A 27,074-nucleotide genomic window follows, 5' to 3' on the forward strand; every position below is an offset into this window, starting at 1 on the left:
CCTGGGTCTGGAGGGATGACCAAGGTTAGGTTGAAGGTTGTTAGGGCACCTCAGGCTTCATCTGAGCGCACAAACCAGCCTCCAAGTCTCCCACATGTGGAAAGAGCCCCCAAGAGGGGACAGGACACCTCTGGTCACTAGAGAAGGGTACCTGTGCCATGGGGCAAGAGGACATAGGCCCATTTCCTAGGCACGAGGCTGGTTCCATGAGTCTCCATGGTTTCATCATGGGCTGCTGTCTCAGGAAGCTGCCCCTTAGGGAAACTATCCCCTAGCTTCTCCAAACTTCTCTTCCAAAGCCCTGTGGGTCAGGACGTCTCAGGGGTAAGGGGTGGCAGGCACCCTTCACTTACGCAGCCACCATGTTCTCACTAACAACTCTGCAGGGGGGCACAGTGCTTTCTAGTGGGCAAAACACACAAAAACATTTTCTCCCATCTGAGTTCTCTGCAAAGGACAAGGAGGATGCTGTGGGTCCTAATTTACGTGTCAGGCAACAGGCTTAGAAAGGATGCATGGTTTTGCACAGGGTCACACAGCAGCAGGTAGAAGAACTAGACATGCCTGAGGTCTCACTGTCAGAGGAAGGCAGAGTAGGGCTGGAATCCAAAGTCCACGCTTATAACCTCCCTCCGAAGTCAAAAGAAAGCCACCTCTGTGGTAAGCTGTCACACCCTCACGCAGCTGCTGTTGCTTTTAGAAAATTTGACAGATTTCACATATGCCTGTGTCTGGGCTGATGCTCTTGGGGTTTTTCTCCTCTTAGGGGAGGGAATCCAAAGCCTTCACCCTGGAAGAGAAGGCAGAGCTCCTAGGAGTGTGGGCCCTGGAGAGAAGAGGGTGTGGCTGGAGACAGGATGGAGTGGGTAGGTGGGGGTGGTTTGAGTCACCGCTGGGCAGCCAGGCAGGAGCGGTGCCACCCACAGATGCCCCTGAGAGTCAGCTCACTGCACAGGCAAGACCTTGTTTCATTTGTACCACATGGAGGTGCCCTGAGACACGAATTCTGTTCTTCTCAGGGCCTACCTTAGCTATATATAATTGGGGAGTAGACTATATTAGACGCAGACAAGGTAGAAATACTTAGCTCTGTCCCAGAATCAGCTTTCATGGAAGCCAGTCTGAGAGACAAAACTGGCCCAGAGCTAGGAGGCCAAGAAACTCTTTACAGAAAGATCACATGAGGCAGAGGGGTTAGGAAATGGCCCATGGATGGCTGGGCAGGTCTGGACTGGCTGCTTTTCCCCATCCTGGTATGCTCCTGCTTGCCTCAGGCCCACGGGCTTCAGGTCGTTCCTTTGGAACCTGGAAAGTCAGGATCTTGGTCCAGTCATGAGGAAGCAATAGAAGAGCAAGGGTAGGGTCAAAGGAAGCCTCAGGCCAAAGACAGGCAGACAAGCAAGGGCCTCTGGGACAGAGGTAGGTTAGGACAGGTTTGGAGCCAGGTCCTCTAGTCTGCCTTCCTTCGGGCTCAACTCCAGAAGTTCAGGCCCGGCTACTGGCAACCAAGAGGCTCTAGCCTGGATCTTCATCACTGGGAGACCTCAGATGAGCCATCACATTCCAAGGCCTCACTTCTAGTCATGCCCTCTACCCTTTTTTTCCTGGACTTCAACTGCCTCCTCTCTTAACCATCCAGACCCCCATTTGCACCCCATCACCTCACATGTGCAGACTGCAGACTCAGAAGGAAATGGAGGAAATGGGAGGAAATGGAAGGAAACAGAGAGGGAGGGAGGGAGGGAGGGAGGGAGGAAGGAAGGAGCAGGGAGCAGTCTGATGCTGGAGGGGTGGGGAGCAGATACTCTGGGAAGCTCAAAAGGAAAAATGCTTCCCCCTCACATTATGCATTGTCTTTTCTGCCCCTCTGATTTATTTTCCCCAGAGTAGCTGTGGTTTAATAATATATTTGGTCTTTGTCTCCGGTTCTTGGCGCAGAGCTTCTAAAACCCTTGATTTTCCTGAGTGATAGGAATATCTTCTGTTATTCCTGAGGATCCCCTTCTAAGCCCACCTGTGTTTATGCTATTGAGGTGACTTAAGGTGAGGACTTCAGCCAGCCTCAGGATGGGGCTGGTCACCAGAAAGACCCAGCAATTAGAGGGCTGGGACTTTCAGCCCTGTGTACTGACAGACCTCCAGGAAAGACAGGGAGGGGGCTGGAGATTAAGCTTCAAAAAAACTCTTGAACAAAACTTGATGAGCTCTAGGTTGATGAATGCATCCGTGTGCCAGAAGGGTGATGTACCCCAGTTCCCCAGGGACAGAAGCTTCTGTGCTCAAGACCCCTCTCCCCAGACCTCACCTTATGTACCTCTTCATCTGTAGCTTTTATAGTAAACTGGTCAGTATAAGAAAGTGTGTCTCTGAGTTCCGTGAGCCATCCTGGAAAATTCTCTAACTTGAGGAGGGGATCATGGGAACTCTGATTTAGAGCAGGCCTGCCAGAAGTATAGATGACATCCTGGATTTGTGATTGGCCTCTGAAGTGGGGACAGTCTTGTGAGACTGAGCCCTTAATCTGTGGGAGCTGATGCCAGAGAATGTCAGAACTGAGTTAAATTGTAGGACACCTAGTCGGTGTCCATTGAGAACTGGAGAACTGCTGGGTGGTGTTGGAAAACATACCAGAGCAGTACAAACAATCTTAATAAAGTGTAACTCTATCCTCTCTCTAGAACACAGCAATCCTTGTGATCTCTGCTCCTCTCCAACCTCTTTCACCTGTTCGTTCGTTCATTCATTCGTTCATTCATTCACTATTCACTTAATAAGTATTTGCTTAGCATCTGCTACTAGGAACTAGCCCCTAACACATATATTTTGATAATAATTATACTAACATTAATGATTTTTCATCAAGAAAGTAGTTCTTAGTGAGCTCTATTAAGTCAATTTGATTCCTTGATCAATTTTCTATTCACTAGCGTTAAACCAAGATCTGCCCCCCCTTTCCTGTTTTTATTTCACTAGAATTCTTTTTTGTTTTTTATTTTCCTAGCACTTAAAAAAATTATTTTTTCAACAACCTTACTGGAATTATTTTTATTGGGATTATTTTTAAGTTTGAAGTGACTATTTGGTTCATGATCAGTTTTTGGCTCATATTAAATCTTATGAACTAGAGCTTTTGACATGGTTGAGATTTCTTTTGTGGTAATTACTTCTACCAAAAAATCTTTCCTGAGCCAACTTTGGCAGATCTAAATTTTGTCAGGAAGATTTGATTCCTCCATCAAATCTTAGTCAATAACATATTTTGCCAGGTGCGATCTTAACTGCTGCCAGTTTTGCTTTGTGTTAATTATTTCAACCAATTTTTATTTTTTTTCCCGGGATCATATTTTTTAGTTGTTACATTTTCAATAATATTAATAAGATGTTATTCTCACATGTAAGGCATATTTTGGCACTGATCTGATAAAAAATTCTGGGGATCAAAGAGCAGTGTGAAAACATCCAGGGGACAAAAAGGTGACACTCTGTACTTGGGCTGACTACCAGGTCAGAACCCTGTACCTGTGGGAGACCTGTCCACTGCCTTTTGCTCCTCCAGAACCCTAGCCCCTGCCAAGACACCTCACAGATGGAAAACAGCTTCTGGCTTGAGTAAGAACCGTTGACTGCTGGAGACAGCCTCTAACTGACAAGCAAAGAGATGGGGTATAGCCCCGGCATCCCATCGTGGGCTGGAGGCAGCCTCTGCTGGGCCTCAGACTTTTCTACTCAGAAAGTATCTTAGAGACATTCAGCTGAGAGAGGGAATAGATGCTTCTTGGTGCCTTAGTTTCCCTGCCATAAAAGGAGGTAACTAACCAGGATCCCTTCAGGCCTGAGGCTGTGACTTGTGTTCACTGGCCTCCAGGCTCTGGGCTTGCTTCAGGGGTCCCCTCTGCCTCTTAGTTGTGGATCTGCCCAGGAACAGCTGGAAACCAGACCATCCACCTGGATTCAAATGTGGCAAGACCAAGTATGGAGGGCTGGAGGCCAGAGATGTCCTCGCCTGGAATCTCTACTTCTCTGACCCCAGGACACCAAAGAAAAAGCAACCTTGTCAGGATGGTTTCTTGCTCCTGGCCTTGGCCTCAAAACATTCGTTCCCCACAGTTATGTCTCCATACACAGTGCCACTAGGCATCAAGCTGCCAGCAGCCCCTGCAATGTAAATAGTGAAGCACAGACCCAGAGGGTGGAAGAGGCCAGTCCGTGGACATAGTGTGAGTTGGGGACAGAGCCAGGCTATGGGTGCAGAAGTCCTGGCTCGGCCCTGTGCTCCAGCTCATAGGACAGCCTCCTCTAGTCCTGCTCCCATGTGAAGAACTCTTCAAGTGGTCTCCACCCAGGCTGCCCCAAAGATGCTGGCCCCCCCTGGCCTGGCAACAGCCCGGGGGAGGTTGAGGCCCTCAGTCCAATAGCCTCAGAAAGACTGGCTCAGGAGGAACCACCCTCACCTCCTCCCAGAGTCACCACTGAATGAGAAGAGAGGCCCTTAGGTAATGAACAGCTGCTCTGTAGGCTCCTAGTGGCCTCAGCAAACTTACCATCTGTCAAACAAGGAATCCAGAGGTTTCCATCCCTAGCCCTGGTCCCTGTGTGTGCTTACATTCAGTGCTACTGCCTCTTACCACTCAGGTCAGGGAGGCCTAGGAGTGTCTTTACCACTACCTCCCCAAGCTTATGGCGGGCAGAGGCCTGGTTCTCATCTCAAGTCTGCCACATACCAACTTGCTGGGCTATCCTAGGCAAGTGTCTTTCCCTCTCTGAGCACAACCTCCTCCTCTGCAAAATGGGTCTAGTGTTTGATCTTCCAGACTCCCAAGGGAGCCGTGAAGATTAAGTGAAAGGCTTTGAGACATTTGTGGCTTTCCCGGGTGTGAGGCAGAGGCAATGGGCCTCCTGGGGATGGAGCTGATATTTCATTCTCTCTGGGGGCGGCTAAACTGTTGGACACCTGAGGCCTGAGATGCTGTGCCAGAGGCTCACCTCTCACAGTAGGCTGATTTCTAACATGGTCCCAATGATCCCATTTTCTGATACCCATGCCCTTGTGTAATCCTCCCACCTCCTTGAGTATGAGCTGGACCTAGGGACTTGCTCCCAAGGAAGAAAATGCAGCCAAAGTGATGGAATGTCACATCTGTGATTAGACGTGTCACATCTTATAAAAGACTGTGAGCTACTGCTTGCTAGCAGACACTCTCTCTTGACGGCTTTAAGGAAACAAGCTGCCATGTTGGAGAGGCCCACGTGGCATGGAAATGAGGGCTGTCTCTGATCCACAGTCAGTTAGGAATGGGCCACCCCAGTCCAACAGCCCATGAGGAACCGAATCCTGCCAACAACCAAATAAGTGAATGGGAAAGCTCAATCCCCAGATGAATCGCGACATGAGACCACAGCCCTGGCCAACACCATAATTATCGTCTGTAAAAAAGACCCTGAGCAGAGGACCCCGCTAAGCTGCACCTGGGCCCCTGACCCATGGAAACCATGAGATTAAAAAATGGGTGTTATTTTAAGACGGTAAATTGTGAAATAATTTGTTACGCAGCAATAGGTAGCTAATACACTACCTCACTGGCGTACCACACAGGGCAGGGACCTCTCCTCAGGCCAGAGAGAGGGGACCCTGAAGATCCATCCCAGCCCTATAATCCACGTTGCTGTGAGTTTCCCTATGGAGTCCAGTCCTTGCTGTGGAGTACTCGGGGGAGCCCAGAGGACAGAGCCCCCTTGCTTTCTGCTGGGCCGACCAGGAAAGCAGGCAGAGCTGACCCACCTCACCACGCTATAGCCCTAGGTCCTTTCCAAACAGCAATTCTCCTGAACCCCACGCATGTCTGGAGCAGAGTCAGTATTTCAAAGCACAACCACTTCCACTTTCTCCCCTGTTCCTCACTAAAACCTAAGGAAGGTTAGGGAACCGTACCAGTCATCTACAAGACCATCAGGAGCCTGGCCAGCGGAAGCCTCGACGGACCTAGCAGACGGTCTTAATCACACCTGTTTGACTAGTCGGAATTGCGATTACCATTTATCATTCAGAATCACTACACGGCAGAGGCAGGATCTGAACCCAGTCTGTGTGACTCAAAGCCCACGTGAGCTCCCCTTGTTTTACAAAAGGGAAAGCTGAGAAACAGGGCGCTCCAGCATCCGGATGGCACCCGCAGGCAGTCCCCCGCATAGTCCTTCCCAGACACCAGGGATCAGGAATTGGGCCTTGTAAAGATTCAGGGAAGGGAGACAGGACAAAGCAGGTGCTTGGGCCCGAGCGGCGGCCACTTACGTGGGAAGACTGGGTCTCCGTCCCCTCTCTATCAAGTCATCACACTAACGGGTGAGGCTGAGTTATTAAACCTCCCTTCTGGGGTGCCACACAGGTTTTCTCCACTGAGACTCAGAGCGGAGGGGTGGCTGCTCCCGCCACACAATATTAAAATGTCAGGAGTTTAAGGCCTGCGCTGGTTGAGTCATAAGTTATCAGCACCCAGTGAGGGCCGACAGAATGCCTCCCTTAAATTATTAAGCAGAAAGCGTCAGACTGTAATATTTTGCTAAACCAAAGTACAGACACAGACAAAGATGTCATTTCAATATTTGAAACCAGCAAGTTTAATTTAAAATAAGAGCAAACCAATAAGCTCAGAACATAGTGGCGTGTGAGAGGAAAATTATACTGTGAGAGGAAAAAAAGTGGAAGGACTTAAGAAATTTATAAAAGTAATCTCCAAGTGGAAATTAGAAATCAAGGCCTAGAAACAGAATAACACAAAAGAAATATTACTGTCCACTTTCTAAATCAATATAACACTGCTCCACGCCGGAATTACCATGGTAACTCAAGTAAAAAGAATCAAGCAATTCTTATTATTTCAAAATAAAATCACAGCCTGAAGCCTGGGTTTTATTACAACCACTGATAGATCGCTGGCTTGTATTTATCTGAAATATTACTTTTCAATCAGCTGGTTTATGAATGTACACAGGCCTCTCACCAGCCCACTTACCGCCCCGTTTTGAGGTGAGGGGCTAACCAATGAATTGATTCCTGCCTGACTGCATCTGCATACACGCCCAGGCTGGAGTCAGCCCTGGTAACCACGGAGCTTCTCACCCCTTCCAACCATCCAGGGGCACTGCAGGGCAGAGTGGAAAAGCCAGAGAAGGCAGCGGGGGCTGACCTCATTGTGGTTCCCCTTCAGGCTTGCCGCCTCCAATGGCAGCCCCGAAAAACCACCCAGACAGCCAGCTTCCCTCACCTTGTCCCCAGGCATCCTGGCTGGCTAGAACACCAGCTGGCTCCACCTCTTCTCCCGTGAACCCTCCCTGGGTGTCCTTCTCCCCCAGCTCCAAGTCTGTCAGTTGGAACAGGGAGGCAGCCAAGCGCAGAGAAGGATGGCACACTCTGTAGTCAGATGGCCTGAACTCAGGCACTTGCAGGTGGGGGACCTGCGACCAGCTAGCTACACAGTCTTTTTGGATGGCGGTTTTCTCATCTGTGAAATGAGGATAATACGAGCAGCTCTTTCTAGGGTGGTTCAGGGTATTATGTGAGATCTTACGTGGGAGATGCTTTGGTGGACTGAGTACAGAAATGACCCCAATTCTCTACTCCTCCTGCTGGTATGTATGCACATCCTTTGTAATGTGAGTCTCTACCTCTTTCCTTTAAGGGCAGAATCTGACCACCCCAACCCAGTCCCTGAACTTGGGCTGGCCTTGTGATTTATTTTGGCCGACAGAATGTGGCAAAAGCGAAACCTGTCGGAACCAAACCTCGGCCTCAAGAAACCTTGTAGACTTCCACTCTACCTCCTGACCTGTCTCTGCCATGAAAACAGGCTGGAAGGGCTTGCTGGATGATGAGGGACTTACATCCCTGGTGTCCAGTGGATCGGCTATCTGCCAGGCATGAGAGAGTTCAGTTGAGACCCGAGAAACTGCTCAGCCAAGCCCAGCCCAAATCACTGACCTACAGATTCAAGAGCCAAATGGATACTTGTTGTTTTGAACCTCTGAGTTGGGGGTGGTTGGTTACGCAGCAATGACTTACTAACACACACACAGTGCACAATGCCTCACTTTCAAGTAAGGGTTCAGTAAAACAATAGCAAGTGTGTTTCTATGACTCCTGAAGACTGAGAAGCTGCAGCCAAAGAGATCAGACTGTAAGCTCTGCACAAAGCAATGTTGCTCCAGAGGCATGAGGCTTCCTGGTTTATCAAGTGTGTACATGGACGTTATCGTTCCCATTCTAGAGACATGAAAACTGAAGCCCAGTAAATTGTCTGAAGTCACATAGCAGTCAGCTGGGACCTAGCACGCAGGTCTCCTGAATCAGGCTGTACTCGAAGACAGCAGGCCACTCAAGACAGCTCAGTCCGGAAGAGGCAGGAGTTAGGAGCCAGTGACCCACTCTGACCCAGCAGGCCTGCACTCTGAGGCATCTGCCCCTGCAACCTAGACCAGCCTACTCACTCCTGTCACATCACCTGCCTTTAATTTGAATCAAGTTGTGTCAGCCACCATGGACTCCTGCCTTAGACAAAACACAAAATGAACACACTCCAACAAGAGACTAGCTTGTTGCTAGGTAGGGTGGATGCGACTCTGAGCATGGCTTGGAATGGTCTGTAAGAGGCTCTGACCACCTGTAGGCTCCTGCAAGGTCATCTACAGGGGAAAGGGCATGCCAGGCAAGGGTAACAACATGAACAAGAACACAGTGGTAAATGCCGGAGTCCGCCTGCAACACAAAAGCAGAGCGAATACCTTAGCCCCGCATTGGACAGCTAGCGTGGCGGAGGGTCTCAGGCATCATGTCAGGATAGCAGAGGCTGGGTTCCTGGTTGTAGCAAGAACCAGGAGAAGGATGCTAGGTGGGATGGGAGAATGGCAGTGGCAGAAAAGAAACAGGTGGGTCCAGAGCCCCAGATGAATGCAATCCAGGGGTGTGCTGATAAATACTTAACAATTGGCTCTCTGAGAAAAAGCCCTTATTTGTATGGTTTGCCGATTTCCACGGTGTTAGTACTCCCACCATGGCTGATTTCAAGCTATCAACCTGATGCCACGGAACTCAGAGTTGGGAAGAGATGTGTAGGCCAGTGCAAGTTGGCTCCACTGGTGTGGTCCTATCCTGAGTGCAGACCTGTCAGGAAAACTCACCCTAGCAATACCATGAAGAGTTAAGCGTGAGGGTGGGAGGATGTCCTGCATGCCTCCGTGTCCTTCAATTATAGACAGGGCAGGTAGGATGGGGTACATGCCATATGCACCTTTGGGGTACTCTGGTCCATGAATGCCCAGGCCAGGTTAGAGCCCATCAGCACATGCCAGGAGGACTTCCATTTGAGGACAGAATCGTGTCCTGTGGGCTGTTGGCAGGCTGGCTGGGGCCACGACTGGGATGCTCAGGCACCCGGTGCCAGTATAGCTGATGTCTCACCTAGTCAGAGTTTTCTACCACCTCATCATGCCTTGGAGAGAGGGTCAGAGGTCATGGAAGCTGGGCACAGAGCTCAGAAAGGTGCTGAAGCTCTGCGCTCCCTACAGAGCCCTGGGCAACTCTCCTGCCCATTTTCCTCAACTGTCCCCCTATAAATGGATGGGCTTGCAAAGAGTGTTCTTGAAGGCTTCTTCCTACAATGCTACCTGCCTTGGAGATCTGGACAGTGGTAAGTAGTGAAGACAGCCTGCCTCCTGGATGGCAGGGATCAATGGCTATGATGGGTAAACTGGAAGAGGGAGAGTGAGTGAACAAGGCACCAAATCGGGGGCCAGATTATTTGATCATACTCCAGCTGTGTGGAGAACACTTCCCACAGGCATGAGGCCTCCTGGTTTATCAAATGTATACACGGATATTATCTTATTTAATCCTCATTAACAACCCAACCATTTAGACATGGTTGTTCTCATTGTGGAGATGAGATGGTATGGAGGCAAAGCAACCTCAACATCAGGTGGGCATGGAACACAAAACCACAGTGGGCACGTTGGACCTGCACAGCTCAGCAGAATGGTGGAGGCAGCAATGAGCCCAGTGGTGCCTGGCACACTGGGGAACCAATGCCCTTTTCCTCTACCTTCCTTCCTAACTCCTTCCAATCTCCTAGCACCCCTGATCAGGAGTTCCTCTGGTCCCTGGAGGTGGATCTGAACAAGAGCCTTGGCCTGCTGGCTACTTATGGGCAGGTCTGCCCTGGGTGGATATAGCTCTGGAGGGGGCCCGCATTTGGTGGGGACCCCAACATGGCTTGGGTCGTGTCCCTGGGAGCCTCTCCAGCTCCGTCTCCTGCTCAGAGAAGGCCTGGTCTGTCCAACCATGGCCACTTCTCAACTCTGGCAGCCAGGTGCCCGCGGCCCACTGCTCTGAGGCCGAACCGCATGTTCCTCTGCCCACGACCACAGAGGGGTAGCCGCCAATGCTTGCTGGCAATCATTCATCTGTTCCAAGGGAGAGAGACCAAAATAGATCTCCTCTTGGTCCTGCTCACAAATGGGGCCTGCTGGGAGGCTCCTTAAATGGAAGTGGGTGGGGCAGCCACCTGGTCTGACTCTGGGACACTGGCTGGGGTGGGGAATCAATTCTCTGAGGGATGAAAGGCAGGCCCAGGTTCTAGGAAAATGCGCACTTCCATGTGCTAAAAGCATCTTTGTGGGACATGTTCAGAAAGGGAGAGAGAGAGACCGTAAGAGAGACAGGCAGCTCCTGCAGCGACAGAGGCCAAGTGAGCGGCCACGTCAGCGCCAAGCCCCGGCATGCAAAGGGTGAAGCTTTTAGGCGAGCAGCGGCCAGTGATCTCAGCTTCCCCCAGTCCTAATGCTCCTGAAAGGCTCTCTCCCACTCCCTGTAATTGGGCATCAGTAGTTAATGCAGTATTGACTGCATTACACGCTCCCGTGCCTCCCCTCACTAATGCCAATTGCATCACCTTGTACAGTCACCGGCTTGCTTAGCCAATAGCCGTTAAAAGCAATCCAAATCATGAATCATATGGGAAACTTTTAGCAAGACACTGCCATCCAAGGAGACAATTTACAGTTGAGTTAATCTGGGTACATTAGCGAGACATGGATTCTGGACGACAGACCAATTTATGTTGTTTCCCTGTCCCCCACCCCCCCTTAGTGCTCCATGTGGGCAAATGAACGGAAGAGCAGGGAACAGAGAAATGCACCTGCTTCTTTACCCAAGGCTCTGGGAGGGGGTGAGGGAGACCCATCTTTACAGGCTCTCTGCCTGGCTGAATTGGGGCAGGAAGGGTAAGCAGCTGTACATGCTGCTCAAGATTTGTGAAGCCTTGTTTTCAGCAGTGAGGAGGTAGCTGCGGCCGGAGCTGGCATGGGAGCTACAGATGGAGACCCTTCTCTTCTAGGCACCAGGCAAGTGTCAGGCCTGGGCCCCATGCTACTGGCCTCACAAGGCCTTTACCAGTCCTCAGTAGGCACCAGTATCTCCTGGACTCTGACTTCCTGCTGACTCACTGGGGTCTCTGGCATGGAACAGCACCAGGGCCCACTCCCTGCCTCCATCTCTGGGGCCAGAGAGGCCCTGGCCACACTCTGCTAGGAGAGACCCCCAAGGACTCTTCTCAGTCCAGAGCGTGATGGGCTATCCCAGGAGGCCTTGCCAATGGCTGAGCAAAAGCTGGTCAGTACCCAAGAATAGCCAAGAGCCTGCCCTGGTGGATCAACCAGGTCCACTGTGGAGGTCACACTCATAGTGGTCATTAACAATTGAAGACTCGCTGCCTGGCCCTCCTCAGTCCAGCTCCACTGTCCTTAGGCAATTTCACTTATTAAAAATGCCCTAAGGATCATGTCTGGTGTTTAGTTCTCCAATTTGCCTGCTGTGCCCTGTGGTCACTCCAGTCTTCCGGCTGGGCCTTTGCAGAGGCAGCTTACCTGCCCTTCTCTAGCATGTACTTGGTCCAACACCCCCGAGAGGGTGCCCTCTGCATCCTCTCCTGCCCAGTCCCCCACAACCCAAGGCTCTCACTGCTCCTGGGGCTGCTGGACCCTCTGCTGCCTGCCTCTACTCAAGGGTCTCTTCTCCAATGGCCTGAGGGCTAATCTGACTCTCTGTGCTCAGAGCTCCCTTTGCTCTCCTAGATTGCAAGCCTCTCCGGAAGGCCCGCAGCCTAGTGCCAGCTCAGGCACAGGTGCCAGGGAAAGAAGGGCTGTTTCTCCGGGAAAGTTGGAGCAGGGCTTCCTTTGCTGACAGGCAGGCCCGACGGCATTTAGAAAGCCTGGACCCTGAGTTCCAGTAAAGTGGAGATGGCTAGGCCAAGAGCAAGCGTCCAAATGAAAGCAATTAATCTTAAAACCAGAAGTTTAACCATTTGCAAAACAGATCTTTCCTCTCTGTGGTGGCCCTTCACTGCTCGACCTAATGGATTACTTTATTAATAATGCACTGTGCTTAAAAGCAAAAAAAAAAAAAATTTTTTTTTCTGACGATTCAATACTTCAGAAAGTCTCTTAAACCCGTTGCTACGGCAAAGCGATTGATATTTTATTATCTTTCAGAAGTGCAACATGAAAGCCCCGCAGCCCAGCAGAGCAAGAGCTTTGGTCCTTGGTAGCTGGCAGACCTGACTTCAACCAGAGGAGCCCCAGCCCCTTCCAACAAGATGCTGTCAGGTGGAGAAAAGGCATTGGGGGTGGTTAATAAGGGCCCGAGTCCCTGCTGCAGCCAGACAAAGGGTGCAGTGCTGCATCCCTGAGGGACATGCTTCTTGGGGGCCCTGGGGGCCAATGCTGCCACCCAGCTCACAGGGCCACCTGCTGAAAGGGGTAAGTGCCAGGAAGAAATTAGGCAGCAGGCACAGAGGGGCAGGTGAGCGGATCTAGAGTCTTTCTTCCTTCCCCTACTGATGGTGCCACCCGCAGGGGTTCTTGGAATTGGAGGAGGCCAGACTCTAATATGAAGTGGAGGGGAGATTTACGAGCAGGAAGATTGCTTTTGGAGGACACCTCTGGGCTGGGCAGGACAAGAATCAAATGGCTCCTCAGGGCACCAGCTGTCTACTTTCCTTGTGCTGTTATGGGCCCCCAGAGCTCAGTGGTATGAACTGTAGTGGGCACCACACTGCTTAGACTGGACAGAGAAGGGGACCAAGGGGCATCCTGAGCTCCCCTCTGCAGATCTGGTGGAGACTAGGGGAAACACATATGCCCAAGGTGGTTGAGGTGCACTGCAGTCTGGAGGCAGGAGACTGGCTAAAATGACCTCCAGATATCTATTCCCATTCAGGGCTCATCTGAAAATCTTGAGTATCACAGAGCTCAAAGGAAATCTGGGATGCCTGCACAGGGCACTACCTAGGTGGCAGTGGTGGAGGTCACCTTGTCCCACGAGAACAATCTCCCTAAGGCCTCCCAAGGATAGGGCCTGGGTGTTTTCGATTTCTGGCTTGGGCCTGAGGAGCCAAGCATGCCAAATAACCATGGCTGAAGACATACCTTGATTTCCACATGCTTTCCATCATGAGAGTACCTCCAGACACCAAGGAACGACCCTCTGCACTATCTTCTGCAAGCCCCTCATTTTACCAAGAGGGAAAGTGAAGGCTAGATATGGGCACGACAAAAAGCCTCCTCCCTCCTGGCCTGCCCTGACCCGGTCCCTTCTCCGTTTCGTTACATAGACCTGTAGAAGCCCAGTCCTATGACGGCCCACATGGGGATCCTGGAGAGAAGTAGAGCATACTAGAGATGGAGGTTACATCCATCCCAGCCAGACCCTAGCAAATACATTCTTTTGGCCAGAAACACTTAGTTCCCCCTTGCCTCTCTTACTACATACATGCTGAGAAATAGCCTTCGTGGGCTTACTGGCCACAAGGCTCCTCCACACGCGACTCTCAGACCAGACCCTTTAAATGCCCCTCCCTGATGAAGGTCTTAGAGGCGGTGGGGAGGCTAGGAGCATCAGCATGTGGTAGCAGCAAAGGGCACACCCTGTGTGAGTGTGACCTTGAGCAAGTCACTGAACTTGGAATTTTTACTAAGTGACCATGTCAACACCACCACTGACCTGGTGGGCAGAGGGCCCAGGCCAGTAAAGACTCACTAGCAGAAGGTCAGAGAATGGCCACCATGGTCAATCAAAGAGGATTCCTGCTGACACACAGCAAAGCCACCTTCTCAGTTCCTTACCAGAAGTCAGGTGACAGCAGGGGTGCCAACAATTACATACTAATCTCCCTACAACACCAACACACCAGGCAACCCTCACCTATAGGGCAGGGGGGCCTGGGCCAGCCGGGGAACTGCTACTCTTTGGACACTGGGTACTCCGTTTGGGTCACAGGGCACCCGCTTGGTTTTACCCTCAAGCGCAACGGGTTCTCCAACCTCTCCTAAACATACCAGGACACACACTGCAGGGCACTACCAGTCAGGAAGGCTTTGGGGTGGGTATGTGGGACCACCTTCTAGAGGCTTCCAGCAACCCTGGCCCCCTCTGTTCTGACCTCTAGGGCGCACTGGGACTCTCGACCACAGCAGGTCATGGCACTGTTGCCGGCCGCTCCTGCAAGAGTGCTACTGGCCGGTGGCGGGACACTTGCTTCCTCTGGGCCAAACTCCCGCCTCCGCGCCCGGGGATGGGGAGATAGTGGGCCACTACTTGAGACGTCTGTCTCCCCGAGGGTCCAGCCGGCCTTCCCTTCGCCCGCCGGGCACCCAGGGGCAAGCAGGGTCTTCCCGCGCGCCCGCTGGCCGCAAGCTCTGGCGTCCGATTCTCCCGAAGCCCCTGATTTGCCCGCCGCTTCTCCCCTCTCGGGTTATGCGGCCGGCGCAAGGGAGATGGCTGCGGTGAGAGGAGCGGCCGCAAAGACGAAACGCCGCGCGCGGAGCGCCACTGCGCCGAGATCCGAGGGGACCCGAGCCTGCACGCGGCCCCGCAGAGCAGCACGCGGCCGGCGCACAGCCCGCCCGCCCCGGGCTCACTCACCCCTCCCCCGGCCCCACCTGGCCGCCCCCGCCCCTCTCCCCCCGCGCGCCGCCCGCCCGGGAAGCCCTGCACCGCCCGGCGTGTGTGAGCCAGCGTCCCGGCGTGTGCTCCCGCGCGCCGCGGCGGGGGGCCAAGGGGTGCGGGGCGTCGGTCCCCCGCCCGCCACCTACCGTCCTCCTTGTCCAGCACCATCATCTCGGGCGCTCCGTGTCCAGCCGCAGCTCGGCTCGGCCGGGAGAAGGGCGCCGACTCCGGGCGCGCTTCGGCGGGGCAGCCGGTCCTCGGGCGGCGAGCGGGCTCTAATTACCCGCTTGTCCGGCTCTTAACCTAGATTGCACTCAGCTAGAATTACATTCAGGAGTGAAGCACTTCGCAGATACAAAAGCAGTCTCACCTACTTTTGTGCCTCAGAATTGCAAGGAACTACGAACTGCAATTTAAAGAGGGGGGGGAGAGGGAGAGAGAACAGGGAAGAGAGGATCAGAGCCGTTTCTTTGATTCTCACCTTCTAAATGGCTCAATTTGCCCAGTATAATCTGTCTTAATGTAATTGCATTTGATAGCTCATAACCCTGGCTCTGGCAACGACACAGCTTTCAGCCTCATAAAGTGTTTTCCCCTCGGATTTAATCTGAATCTCAATCTAAAATTATATTCAAAGAGATGGGGGAATCTCGGCGGCCGTCTCCCGCTGCCTTTCTCCCTCAATGTATGAGGTTTGCACTCCTGCTACTGAATAAATGCACACATTTCCCGAGGCCCCCCTCCCTCCTGGGTTAATGGGGAGTGGAGACGCGCGGGTGCCCGGCTCCGCAGCGCCACCTGGAGGTAGCTCGGCCCCAGCTCGGCGCGTGGCTCTGCGCAGCACCCAGGGTCCTCATCCCAGGCCCTTGGTCAGGTGTACCACTCTTGTCTGTCACTCACACCCCCTCAGCCTTGGTTTCTGCCCCGGGCAGATCTTTCTCTGACCTCGTGCCCTCGCTTCCTACCTGCTCTGCCAGAGGCTTCTGGTTGCTTCCTGGGTTTTTGGCAAAGTTAACCCTCTACAGGGTACAAATTCTCCCACTTTGAGTCTTAGGGCACCACCCTGACCCCAGCACCCCCCTCCCCTACCAGCAAGAGCATCCTAATTCCATAGGAAGTGGGATCCTGTCTCAGCTTCTCTCTGAACAAGCGCAGCACGGCCTTGAAGGTTTTTCTCATTGCACAACTATTTATTGAGCATGTATTATTATAAGACACTGGTGATACAGCAGTGAACAAAAGATTCCTGCTATTTAGGAATTGAAAATTCTTCCTCTGTAATAGAGGAGGCAGGAGGGAATACAGTGCCCATCTCCTCTCTCCTGAACCCTTCTTCTCTGCTAGTGTCCAGACTGCCTACTGCCTACTTTAGGAAGGCCACTCTTAAATACCAAGAGGTTTTTTGTTTTTTTGTCTCGACAGTACCAAATTTCAGGAGGGGATGGAAATCTTAATGGATTTTTTTCTAACCCAAAGATGGCTTCGGATAGATGTGTCAGAGGCTCATCCCTGGCAGACACTTCTGAGGACTAGACCCAGGCAAGGAGAAGGAAGCCGAAGTCCCTGGAGGATCAAAGGACCGCCAGTTGGGATTTCATCCCATCTCTGCCTATTGCAAATGGTGGATCTTAGAAAATCACTTTATCTGGGCCTCAGTTTCCCTGTTTGTGTAGTGGGAGACATGTTCTGCTATCCCACGTTGCTGTGGGGATGAGTTAATGCATGTGAATGTGCTTTGTAAACTGTGGCGCCCCAACAGTGGGGGGACTCATTGGGTATAAATGAGACCTGGAGGCCAGGCTGTACCCCTTAAGCCTTGGCAGACTGCAATGCAAGGTGCTTGACCGGGGTGGGGAATGGGGGAGCAGTACAGAGGCCCATCTTCCTCCATCCTAGGCAGGGAAGTCAGGCTTTGAGAAAACAGAAGAGGCTGCTTCTAATGAGATGCCTCATCCACAGCTCCGAGGGTTTCACTTTCCCCTTCATCTTGAATACTTAATCCTAATAGTCCTTGAGTATATTTGATGTTAAATATATCATTTTGCTCAGCCTCACTGTCCCTCAGGACTGCGAGCTTGATCTCTCCCCTGCCACCACAGCCAGAGCTATATCCCGAGGGTCTGAGGGAGGCTTTGGCACTGCTGCCACTGGCCCATTTAGTAACAACCCCTCACCCCAGCCTGAGCTGGGGGCCAGACAGTGTCACAAGCAATGGGCCTGACAGGCCGGCAAGGGCTAGGTTCTTGCTGTAGATGCCTCTGTGCTACCTGGAGGCATTAGCTCCACCAAGGCTGTGGCTTTACTCTCCAGTTCCAGGGCCCGCTTCTCCTCACTCTCAGGGTCTGGCCCTGACGCACAAACCAGGACTTGACTAGCTGGAGGCACTTTCCCACTCTTGTTCATGTGGTGTGCTGGCGACTCTGTCCCAACACAGCTCCCCCAAGACTCCAACGTGCCCAATTAGCAGCCACCCAACCAGCATCCCTCTGGGGAGTCAGGGGCCCTGTGCCCCAACTCAGGGACTGGAGCAGGCCTAGGGTGCTGAGCTAAAGAAGCAGGTAGGATAGATCAGCAGACCGGTGCTGTGTGTGAAGGGCTGCTCATGTCCATACACAGCTCTCTCTGCACGCTCTGTTGTCAGCACTGAGCTTCCACAGTGATCTGGAGAAGGGCCTCTGCAAAGACCTTCCCACTTTATAGAGCTACCCAGCAAGCCTTGGAGTAAGGTTTAGGTGACTTGAGCTTCTAGCCAGGAAGGGGTCTGCTGGGCTGACATAGTCAGACATGAGCCTCACCCTCATCCAGCAGCCAGCCACCCTCTCAGCGCATGGGGAATTGCTGGGTGCGCAGGTAACTCCTGTGCCCAGGCTTCCCCCACCTAAGCCGCCTCCAGGTCCAGAGGCACACCTGCAACACCAGAGTGGAATCCTCAATCCCTTGGGGGAGGTAGTGGGACTCCAACACAGTCCACAGCTGATGAGCATGTACTCTCAAGCCAACATTGCCAAGAGTGTTCCAGAATGTCCTTGAAATGCCTCTGAGGGCAGCAGAGGGAGACCAGTTGATTAACCCCCAGGTTATGGTGAGGAGAAAGGGGTTTCTACTGGCTGCCTTTCAAAGTTTTGGGCAGGTCCTAGCAGTTTGTCACTGCACCTGGAATGAAAGTCCTAAGGAAGGGTTCGTGCACTGGGTCGGTGTGTGTGTCTGTGTGTGTGTGTGTGTGTGTGTGTGTGTGTGTGTGTGTGTGTGTGCGCGCGCGCGAGCAGTGGAGGAGACTCTCTGCCTGAGGGCCTGGGCAGACCAGATATTCCAGAACTCAGTGGAGGCTGTTAGATGTGCCTCAGCCCAAGGGCCCTGCTTCCAACACAGTGCAGCTGTCTCCAAGGTGGGGTTACAAGCTGGCTTCACAGGTGGTGCTCAGAAAGGTATTTGGAGTGAGAAGGGCCTCTTCCCTGTGGCCGCCACAGCTGACAGGACAGAGTGACCCTACAGATTTTGCAGCACAATCAGGATGCCTATTGGCCAAGTTCAGATGCCCTGCCCTGCCCCCTAAAAAGCAGTCCAAACACAGGAATTTGCAACCAGCTAGAGTGGAGAAGTACACAGTTGACAAACTTTCCTCTTTTGGTTTCTGGAAACCCCTCTATGAAGCTGCAGTTATAATTTGTTAGGCCTTGTGGAAGCCTAGGCCAATTTTGCACACCAGAAAGCAGGTCTCTCCCACCCTCTTAATGAAGGCCAATCCACCCCTGCACAACAGCACTGAGAAGGTTGTGGATGTAGGCTGACCAACTGTCTTGGTTTGTCCCAGGACTGAGGGGTTTCCAGGATATAGGGCTTTCAGTGCTAAAACCAGATGGTTCTGGGTAAACCAGGACAGTTGATTACCCCAGGGTAAGATGGTAGGCTGGGACAAGGGACCAGTGAGGCCAGAGAGAAAGGCCAGGCAGCCAGACCCTTCCCTGCAGACCAGCAGCTGCCTCCCAGCCTCAAATTTCCCTGCCTCACGCTTCAGAGCTTCATCTCCCAGGCACTAAGGAACTGCCCTAGCCCCTGGGGAATGATCCCATGGGGGCAGCGTGGCTGTGCGTGCTCCCGCCAGACTGGCAGCTACAATGGGAAAGCTGTGAGTTGGACTCAGGGGTGGATCCAGATTTTTTGAGAGCCAAGCTTACTTATGCAATTTGGGGGCTGGGGTGCTCTTTAAGAAAAGGAATACAAGATTACTAACGCCAAATGACCACTGAAGGACTATGAAGCTTAAACTTCGTTAGCTTCAAGGTAAATCCGCCCCTGATATTCTGGATCTGGAGCCCTACCCTAGCCAGCAGGGCACCTCCCGACACGCTTGGCTGGGGGAACCCTGCCAGGGGTGAAGCAATGTCACCCATCCCGCAGCTATGAAGTTCCAGATCTGAGCGACCCCAGGAGCATGCCGGTTTGACTGTAGGTTCTCAGGGCATCCCCCTGGGGGAGCCGTTCCGCAGTCGGGTGCGGAAGGGGGGACGTGCAGACACCCACCCAGGGAGCCTGGGAGACCTGGGGGCAGTGGGCACTGCGGGGAAGCCCGCGGCGCGGGTCGCAGAGGCGCTCCCTGTGTCTGCGAGGCGGCAAGAGCCAGAGAGAAAGTTCCGGGCCAGAGCTTGCGGGGCTGGCGAGTCCGGGGCGGCCCGGGGGACTTCCCAACCCCGCTGAGGAACCCCGGGGGCTGAGCCCGGCACCCCGGCACACTCGCCCGCGCGCACACCGGTGCGCTTCCGGGACGCTTCCGGGAAGCTGCCAGGCGGCCCGAGCTGGCCGAGGCCGGCGCGGGGGGACGCTGCCTCCGCGAGGCGAGCGGGGTGGCCTCCGCAGGGCCCGCGCCGCCGCCCCCGCCCCGCGCCCGCCGCGGCCCTCGGCCCCGGGCACCTACCGTCCTCCTGGTCCAACACCATGGTCCCGCGATGGCTCCAGCCCGGCGTGGGCCGAGGACGCGGAGGGGCGCGCGGCTCGGACTCCGCGGCCGTCCGCCTGCGCTGCTCCCGCCGGCCCCGCGCGGGCTCCGCGCCCCGCGAGCGGCGGCCGGGTACGGGGGCGGCCGGACCGGCGCCGGCAGCTTAGCCCCGCGGGCAGGGAGCGCGGGAGGGCGTGCGCGTCCCGGGGGCGGGGGCGGGGGCGCGTCGGTCCGCCGCGGGGTCGCCGGAGCCGCGCGAGCAGCCGCTGCCCGGGCCGGGCCGGAGCCGCCGCCGCAGCCGCCGCGCGCCCGTTCTCCGTCCGCGCGGGCCGCGCTCGCCTCAGCTGAGTGCAGCCTGCGTTTCCCAGGGCCCCTCAGTTCCCCTGTTAATTAAATCAATTCATTATGCTCAGATCTGATTAGCGGCCCTTCCCCCCTTTGAATCAATTATTCAATACACAAACATAATTGCTTGGGCCAGAGGTGCCCGCCATTAGCTTATTTAACTCCAAGGACACTAATTACCCGCAGGGCACGGGAACTTTTCTCATTAATTCTGACAAAACACAAAAGCACAGCCAGAGTGTGTGCGTGTGAGCGACCGTGTGCGTGTGTGTGCGTGTGTGCGTGTGTGTGTGTGTGTGACCGCATGCCAGAGTGAGGGCTGCGCGGGGTGATGAGCCGCTGTGCGAGCCGAAGACGAGGCTGGGGGTGGCGGAATGTGTTGCGATCGCGGGTGGGAGTTTGAGTCTGTGGCCGCGCGGGTGTGAATGGGGGATCCGTGCGTGTGATGGTGAGGGACTGCATGAGTGCATCAGGCTGGGTGTGGCTCTGGGTCTGGGGACTGAGGGTTCGGGGTTGAGATCCAGCACAGGAATGGTGAGATTGTGGGTGTTTCTGTGCGTGACTTTGTGAACGTGACTCGGTGGCTACTGTGGTGAGCGCCCCATCTCCTTTCTGTTTTCATAACTGCCCCAGCATTGCCCGCTGCACACTCAAGCCCATGGGGTGTGAGTGCAGAACACTGAAGAGAAAATGAGAGGATCAGGAAGCGGTGGGTGCTGTTTGTGCACTGGTTGGGCTATGCTCCCCCCTCCCCCGCCAACCCCAACTACCCCCCCCTCCCCACTCCGCCCCTGTTTTGAACCCCAGGTTCCCATTGCCCCCATCCTTGGCGCATCTCGGTACTGCCTCCTCCTCACCCCCGCTTTTATCCCACAGCCCTCCCAGCCTCTGCCCCTATTTCCACAGGTGCCTGACACCCAGGCACACCCCCACCGAACTCCACCCACCTTTTGCCTAGTTCTTCCCTCCTGTCTGCAAGGCTGAACCGAGGGTGTGTCTGTGTGGTTGACCAACTTCACATTTTACCTCCCAGGAAATCTCTATTGAGAGAGAGCCGGTATGAGAGCCCACAGAGGCAGGGACACAGAGGGTAATTGATTCCCCCAAATTAGGTTTCTGCTTTCTAAAGACCAGTATTGTTCCTGTTCTCAATGTGCACAGAGGTATTGAAGATTTCCTTTTTGTTTCCTCAGGCAATGAATGAGCTTAATCCATTTGGCTTTATAAATCAGGAAACTAATATTCGCTCCTTCCATAGCAGCTTTTTAAAAAATTTAATTGGTGTGGGGGGGCACAGTTTGTCACCCTTATGCGGTTCCCAAGCCACCACTTATCAAAACACATTCTGACTGAGGGGCGGAGAGAAGGCTGAGTAGGGGTAGGGGGGGAAGGGGAGGCTCATCCTGATTCTCCCTGCCCTCATCCGTCCTTGCATGTGGACCCACACAGTATCTGGAAAAGTTTGTGAAATGATTGCATTATACTCAATTTGGTGAAGGAAAGGGGTGTGTAGAGATGCTCTTCAGAATCATCTTCCAAATCTGCTACTTGCAGTCTCCCACCAGGGCTGAATGTAACCACGCTACGCCCAGGGTTGGCAAATCCTCGTCTTCACTGTCCTGTAGTAGCCATAGAGTCACCTTCCTGTTGCCAGGATCTGACCCTGCCTCACTCCTTCTCAAAAATCTTCCATGGATTTCCAATGTCCCCGTGGCAAAACCCCAACAACTCATCATTTCAGGTCTTTCACAAGATCTGAAGAAGCCTTTGCGACCACCACTACCCCTTGCCTCAACTGATATTTGTTGATCTCCAGCAACAGTCTTTACACCCCTGCCCCACCTCTGGACTGCTTTGCCGTGATTGAACACACCCTGAATTGCAGGTTCTGGCTCCTGTGACTCCTCTCATGGGATCCCTGTGCTTAGAAAGCCCTTATCCGTTCCTCCAAATCCTCTAAGGAAACAGCCCCTCTATGTTCTTCTGAGTGGGTGTCACTGTGTGAAGGCTGGATTGCTGAGGGGTATGTGGATTATTTAGTTGAGGCCTGGGGGATAAGATCAGCCCTTGAGGGGGGTGTTTCAGCCCTCCCCTGGAGCAGGAGGAGAGATATGGAATCAAGACACCGGGTCACTAGAGAAAATGGGAGGTGCAGAGGCAGGGGAAGGAACTCTGCTTTCCTGAACTTTAGATACAAGAATGGTGGCTCAGAAAGAGAGACACTTGGGCATCATGTTTCCCCCCCAGGGTCTCAGATGGCATGGGGCCAGAACCCAGGCACATGCTTCTTTTGGAGGCCCCATATTTAGAGCGCCATACTGTTTAGTTCTCTGTGTAGCAAGGCATGGCCACTGCCTACATCAGTGCCGGCTGTTCCCTACACTAGGGCATCTGGCCAAGGGGGCAAGAGGGGGCTGAAATTCTGCCCTCTCTCTGCTTTATAAGCCATGTGCCTGGTGTAAGCCACACTCACCAGAGAAAGCACTTTTTCTAAGTTGTGCAAAGGCACCATGTGGGCTAGCATGGCCCTGCAGTTGGGAATCTCTGCCTGGCTGGAGTTCACACCCACAGATGCCAGCCTGAGAGGACACCCAGCCACCCCTGCAGCCACCCTCCCTTGAACCAAGGATCTGGTGAGCTCTTAGAAGCCCAGTCCTCTGGTTTTCATAGAGAAAGAGAGTGTTCAGAGAACTTAATCATCACGGAGTGGTCAGGGATACTGAAACACAAGTCCAGCCCCACTTCTGAATGTATATAACCCCTAAGCCCTGGTGAAAGACACTGAAATCAGTCCACAGTGAGATTCGGACATGGACAAACCCACCGTAAGGACCGAGGTCCCTAACAGGGGCCATGTTGGAGGGGACAGGATGAGGTTTCTGAGAGGAGATCGTCATGAGGGACCAGACTGAACTGCAAAGCCTGGAGTTTGGTGGGACCTCGTAGTTCCAGGTACAGTGCTAAGCTGGGCGTGGTGCACTCCCAACCCGCGCCCCAGGAAGAAGAGAACAGTAGTACAAATGAGGAACCGAGTCATTCCAGGCCCACAGCTTTGTGATTTGAGCATGCCTTTTCCATAAACCAACATGTTCTCTGAGTTTTCCACATTCCCCCGTGGACATTCCCTTTCATCATACTTATTGCCAGTTCTCCTCTTTCATCCAAACTTTAACTGTTGGCCTTCCTGAGGCGTGGGTCTAAGGCCTTCTTATGACACCTTCCTGTGGGGTGCCATCCACGGTTGTCCTTGTGTGTCACCTGCACTCAGGATCTCTCCCTTGACTCCTACTCCAGTATTTCCAAAGGCCCTCTTGACATCTCCACTTGGATGTCTCAAAGGTGTCTTAAATTTTAAAATTCAAATTGAACTCTTGATATTTCTTCCAAATCTCTGTTCATCTTGTTTTAGTAAACCAGCCACTCAGTTCTTAATACCAGAATTTCCCTCAAGCCAGCAAAAGTAAAAAAAAAAAAAAAAAAAAAAAAAAAAAAAAAAAAAAGGGCACCTGGGTGGTTCAGTTGGTTGAGCATCTGACTTCGCCTCAGGTCATGATCTCATGGCTTGTGGGTTCGAGCCCCGCATCAGGCTCTGTGCTGACAGCTCAGAGCCTGGAGCCTGCTTCCAATTCTGGGTCTCCCTCTCTCTCTCTCTCTGCCCTCTCCTGCTCATACTATCTCTCTCTGTCTCTCAAAAATAAACATTAAAAAAAATTTTTAAAAAGTTAAAAAAAATAGAAAAGAAAAGAACGAAAGAAAAGAAAAAAAGACAAAAAGTAAAGCTAAGTATATTAGTTTATTACACTAATGTGAAGAGGCTGACTTCTTCTATCAAAAAACAGATTGTCTAAGTTGAAAAATAAAATACAGTCAAATGCTATTTATAAGAAATACTCCCAAACAAGGTGACAAAGAAGAGTAAAAATAAAGCCAATGGGCAAAGATATACCAAGCAAAGATACACCTCTCAAATGCAACCAGGGAGGGAACAGAAACAGCAATATTCATAACAAACAAAGCTAACCTCAAGGGTCAAAACATGAGCTGCTCGGAAATGAAGAAACACTCTCTTGAAATTACTACTAGATCAAAAATAAGATCAAAACTAAAATTGCAAATCGTCCAGTCATGAAAAGGAGAACACAGAGTACCATACAGAACTTGTCGGACACAGCTGTACTTAGAGGAAACAATATAGCCTTACATGCTTTTAATATTAAACGAACAAAAAAAGACTAAAGCAAATGAACTTGGTATTTAATCTAAGAAATCCAAAACAGTACAAACTAAGCCCAAAGAATGTAGAAGGATATTAATAAAGTCAAAATCAGGAATTAACAAAATAACAAATGATAATAGAAAAAAATAATTAAAAGAAAAATTAAAACCCAAACCTGGTTCCTTGAAACGACCAACAAAATAGATAAACCCTTCCAGGCAAACCTGGTTGGAAAACAAAAACAAAAACAAAAATATACAATATTACTCAGCCATAAAAAAGAAGGAAATCAGTTCATTTGCAACAATGTGGATGGAGCTAGCATGTATGATGCTAAGTCAAATAAGTAAATCAGAGAAAGACAAATACCATATGGTTTCACTCATATATGGAATTCAAGAAACAAAACAATTGAGCAAAGAGGAAAAAAAAAGAGAGAGGCAAACCTAGAAACAGACTCTTAATTATAGAGAACAAACTGATGGTCACCAGAGGGGGATGGGGGAGATTGGGTAAATTAGGTGATGGGGATTATGGAGTGCACTTGTTGTGAGGAGAACCGGTGATGTATGGAAGTGCTGAATCACTATATTATACACCTGAAACTAATATTACACTGTATGTTAACTAATTGGAATTTAAATTAAAAATTTTTAAAAAGAAAAGAGATATATCACAGGTACAGAAAAGATTAAAGAATTATAACAGTAACGTGTGTAAGCCTATGAAAATAAATGTGAACCAAGAGGAAGTGGGTGATTTCCAGGCAAAGTACAAAATTAATAAAATTGAGTGTAGAAGTTGAAATTCTGAATAGGCCAATAAACAGAAGAGATTTAAAAAGAAATGAAAACTCTGCCATTAAAATATCACAAGACACCATATGATCCAGCAATTCCACTTCTGGGCATATACCCAAGAGAATTGAAAGCAAGGTTTTTAAGAGATATTTGTACAGCCATGTTCAGAGCAGAATTATTCACAATAGCCAAAAGGTAGAAGCAACTCAGGTATCTGTCAATGGGTGAACGAATAATCAAAATGTATATATTTACACAATGAGATATTATTCGGTCTTAAGAAGGAAGGAAATTTTGACACATGCTACAACATGAACCATGAAGACAATAAGCTAAGTGAGAAAAGCCAGTCACAAAAAGACAAATTTGGCATGCTTCTGCTTATATGAGGTACCTAGATTAGTCAAATTCATAGAGACAGAAAATAGAATGGTGATTACCAGGGGCTGGGGGAGGGAGACATGGGGAGTTTTTGCTTAATGGGTGGGGTTTCAGTTTGACGAGATGAAAACAATTCTGGAGATTGGTTACACAGCAATGTGAATATGCTTAACACTGCTGAACTTTACACTTAAAAATGGTTGAGCTGACAAATTTTATGTCACATGTATTTTACCAGAATTAAAAATAAAATAAAAAATGTCACAAGGCACAGATTATATTGAAAGTGAGTTTTATATAATCTTTAAAGGCAGATGATCTTTAATGTTATTTAACTATTCCAGACAAGAGAAAAAGTTAGAAACCTTCCGAGTTTGTTTTATGAGTTAGCATTTTCTTAATTCCCAAAGCTTCTAAAGATTGAATTGAAAAAGAAAGAAAATAAATCACAGAGCAGTTTAAATGCAAAATCTGATGTAAGATGTTAGCTAACTGGATATGGGAAAATATCAAAAGAATAATACCCTATACAAGGGAGGGTTTATTTTAACACTGAAAACATCATTTGGCATCAGAAGATCTATCAATATAAGTCACTGCATCAATAAATAAGGGGAATAAAGTATGGTTACAGGAATAGATGCCAAAAAGTCACTTGAAAAAATCAGCAAATATTGCTAATCAAATAGTAAAACAGAAATAGAAGAAAACTTCTTCAATTTGACAAAGACTGTTTACTAAAACCCAATGGTAAACGTATAAACAATGATATTCGGAAGGTATTTCCAGAAATTGGGAACAAGAAGGGAAGCTTATTGTCATCATTATTATTCAACATATTTTGGAACCTAACTAATTCAATAACAAGAAAATGAACTAATCAGAATAAATAGCCTGTTATAAAGAGGACAGAAATATGTTTGTTTACAACTGATGTGATTATCTATTGAGAAAATCCAATAAAATTTAGTTCAAAAGCTAGTAGGTTAATTAGATCATTGGGAAGGTAGCTAAAAACAAGGTAAATAGAAATATGTGTTTTTTTCGTAAGTGCAATGACATATTAGAAATAGAAATGAAGATAATTTGCAACAGTGACAAAACTATGAAATACTCAGGAGTAATTATAACAACAGCAACCATCCCAAAGTTAAAGATCTGCTTTGAAGAAAATCATGAAACCATATTGAAGGACATGTAAGAAGACCTGAATGTATAAGACAGCCAGGTTTCAAAGACTTATTCTCATAAAAAGTGAATCCTTTCAAAATTAATATATAGATTTAATGCAATTTCTCTTAGAATCCCAAATAAAAAAGGCTTTTTTAGAACCGTAAAAAATTCAATTTGAAGTACATTTGAAAAATAAATATCTGAAGCTAGTTAAGAAAACATGAAAAGAAAGAC

The 27,074-nt window shown here is 50.7% G+C and overlaps 1 protein-coding gene across 2 annotated transcripts in view; it reads right to left on the reverse strand.

Annotated features, from left to right (window-relative positions):
• The window catches only part of LMO1 (LIM domain only 1), a 41,457-nt gene extending 21,449 nt beyond the window's left edge, over positions 1-20,008 (reverse strand). The window contains exons 1-2 of one of the 2 annotated variants that reach the window (XM_047878970.1): positions 19,905-20,008; positions 15,139-15,398 (exon numbers count right to left, since the gene is read on the reverse strand). In XM_047878970.1, coding sequence (XP_047734926.1) covers positions 15,139-15,163 — 25 coding nt within the window. In that variant the 5' untranslated portion in view covers positions 15,164-15,398; positions 19,905-20,008. Of the gene's footprint in view, positions 1-15,138; positions 15,426-19,904 lie in introns of those variants that run through there. The other variant, XM_047878971.1, reaches the window with a different exon arrangement.
• Between the last annotated feature and the right edge of the window lie 7,066 nt (positions 20,009-27,074).

The sequence above is a fragment of the Prionailurus viverrinus genome, chromosome D1 (genome assembly GCF_022837055.1).
Source record: "Prionailurus viverrinus isolate Anna chromosome D1, UM_Priviv_1.0, whole genome shotgun sequence".
Lineage (NCBI taxonomy): Eukaryota > Metazoa > Chordata > Mammalia > Carnivora > Felidae > Prionailurus > Prionailurus viverrinus.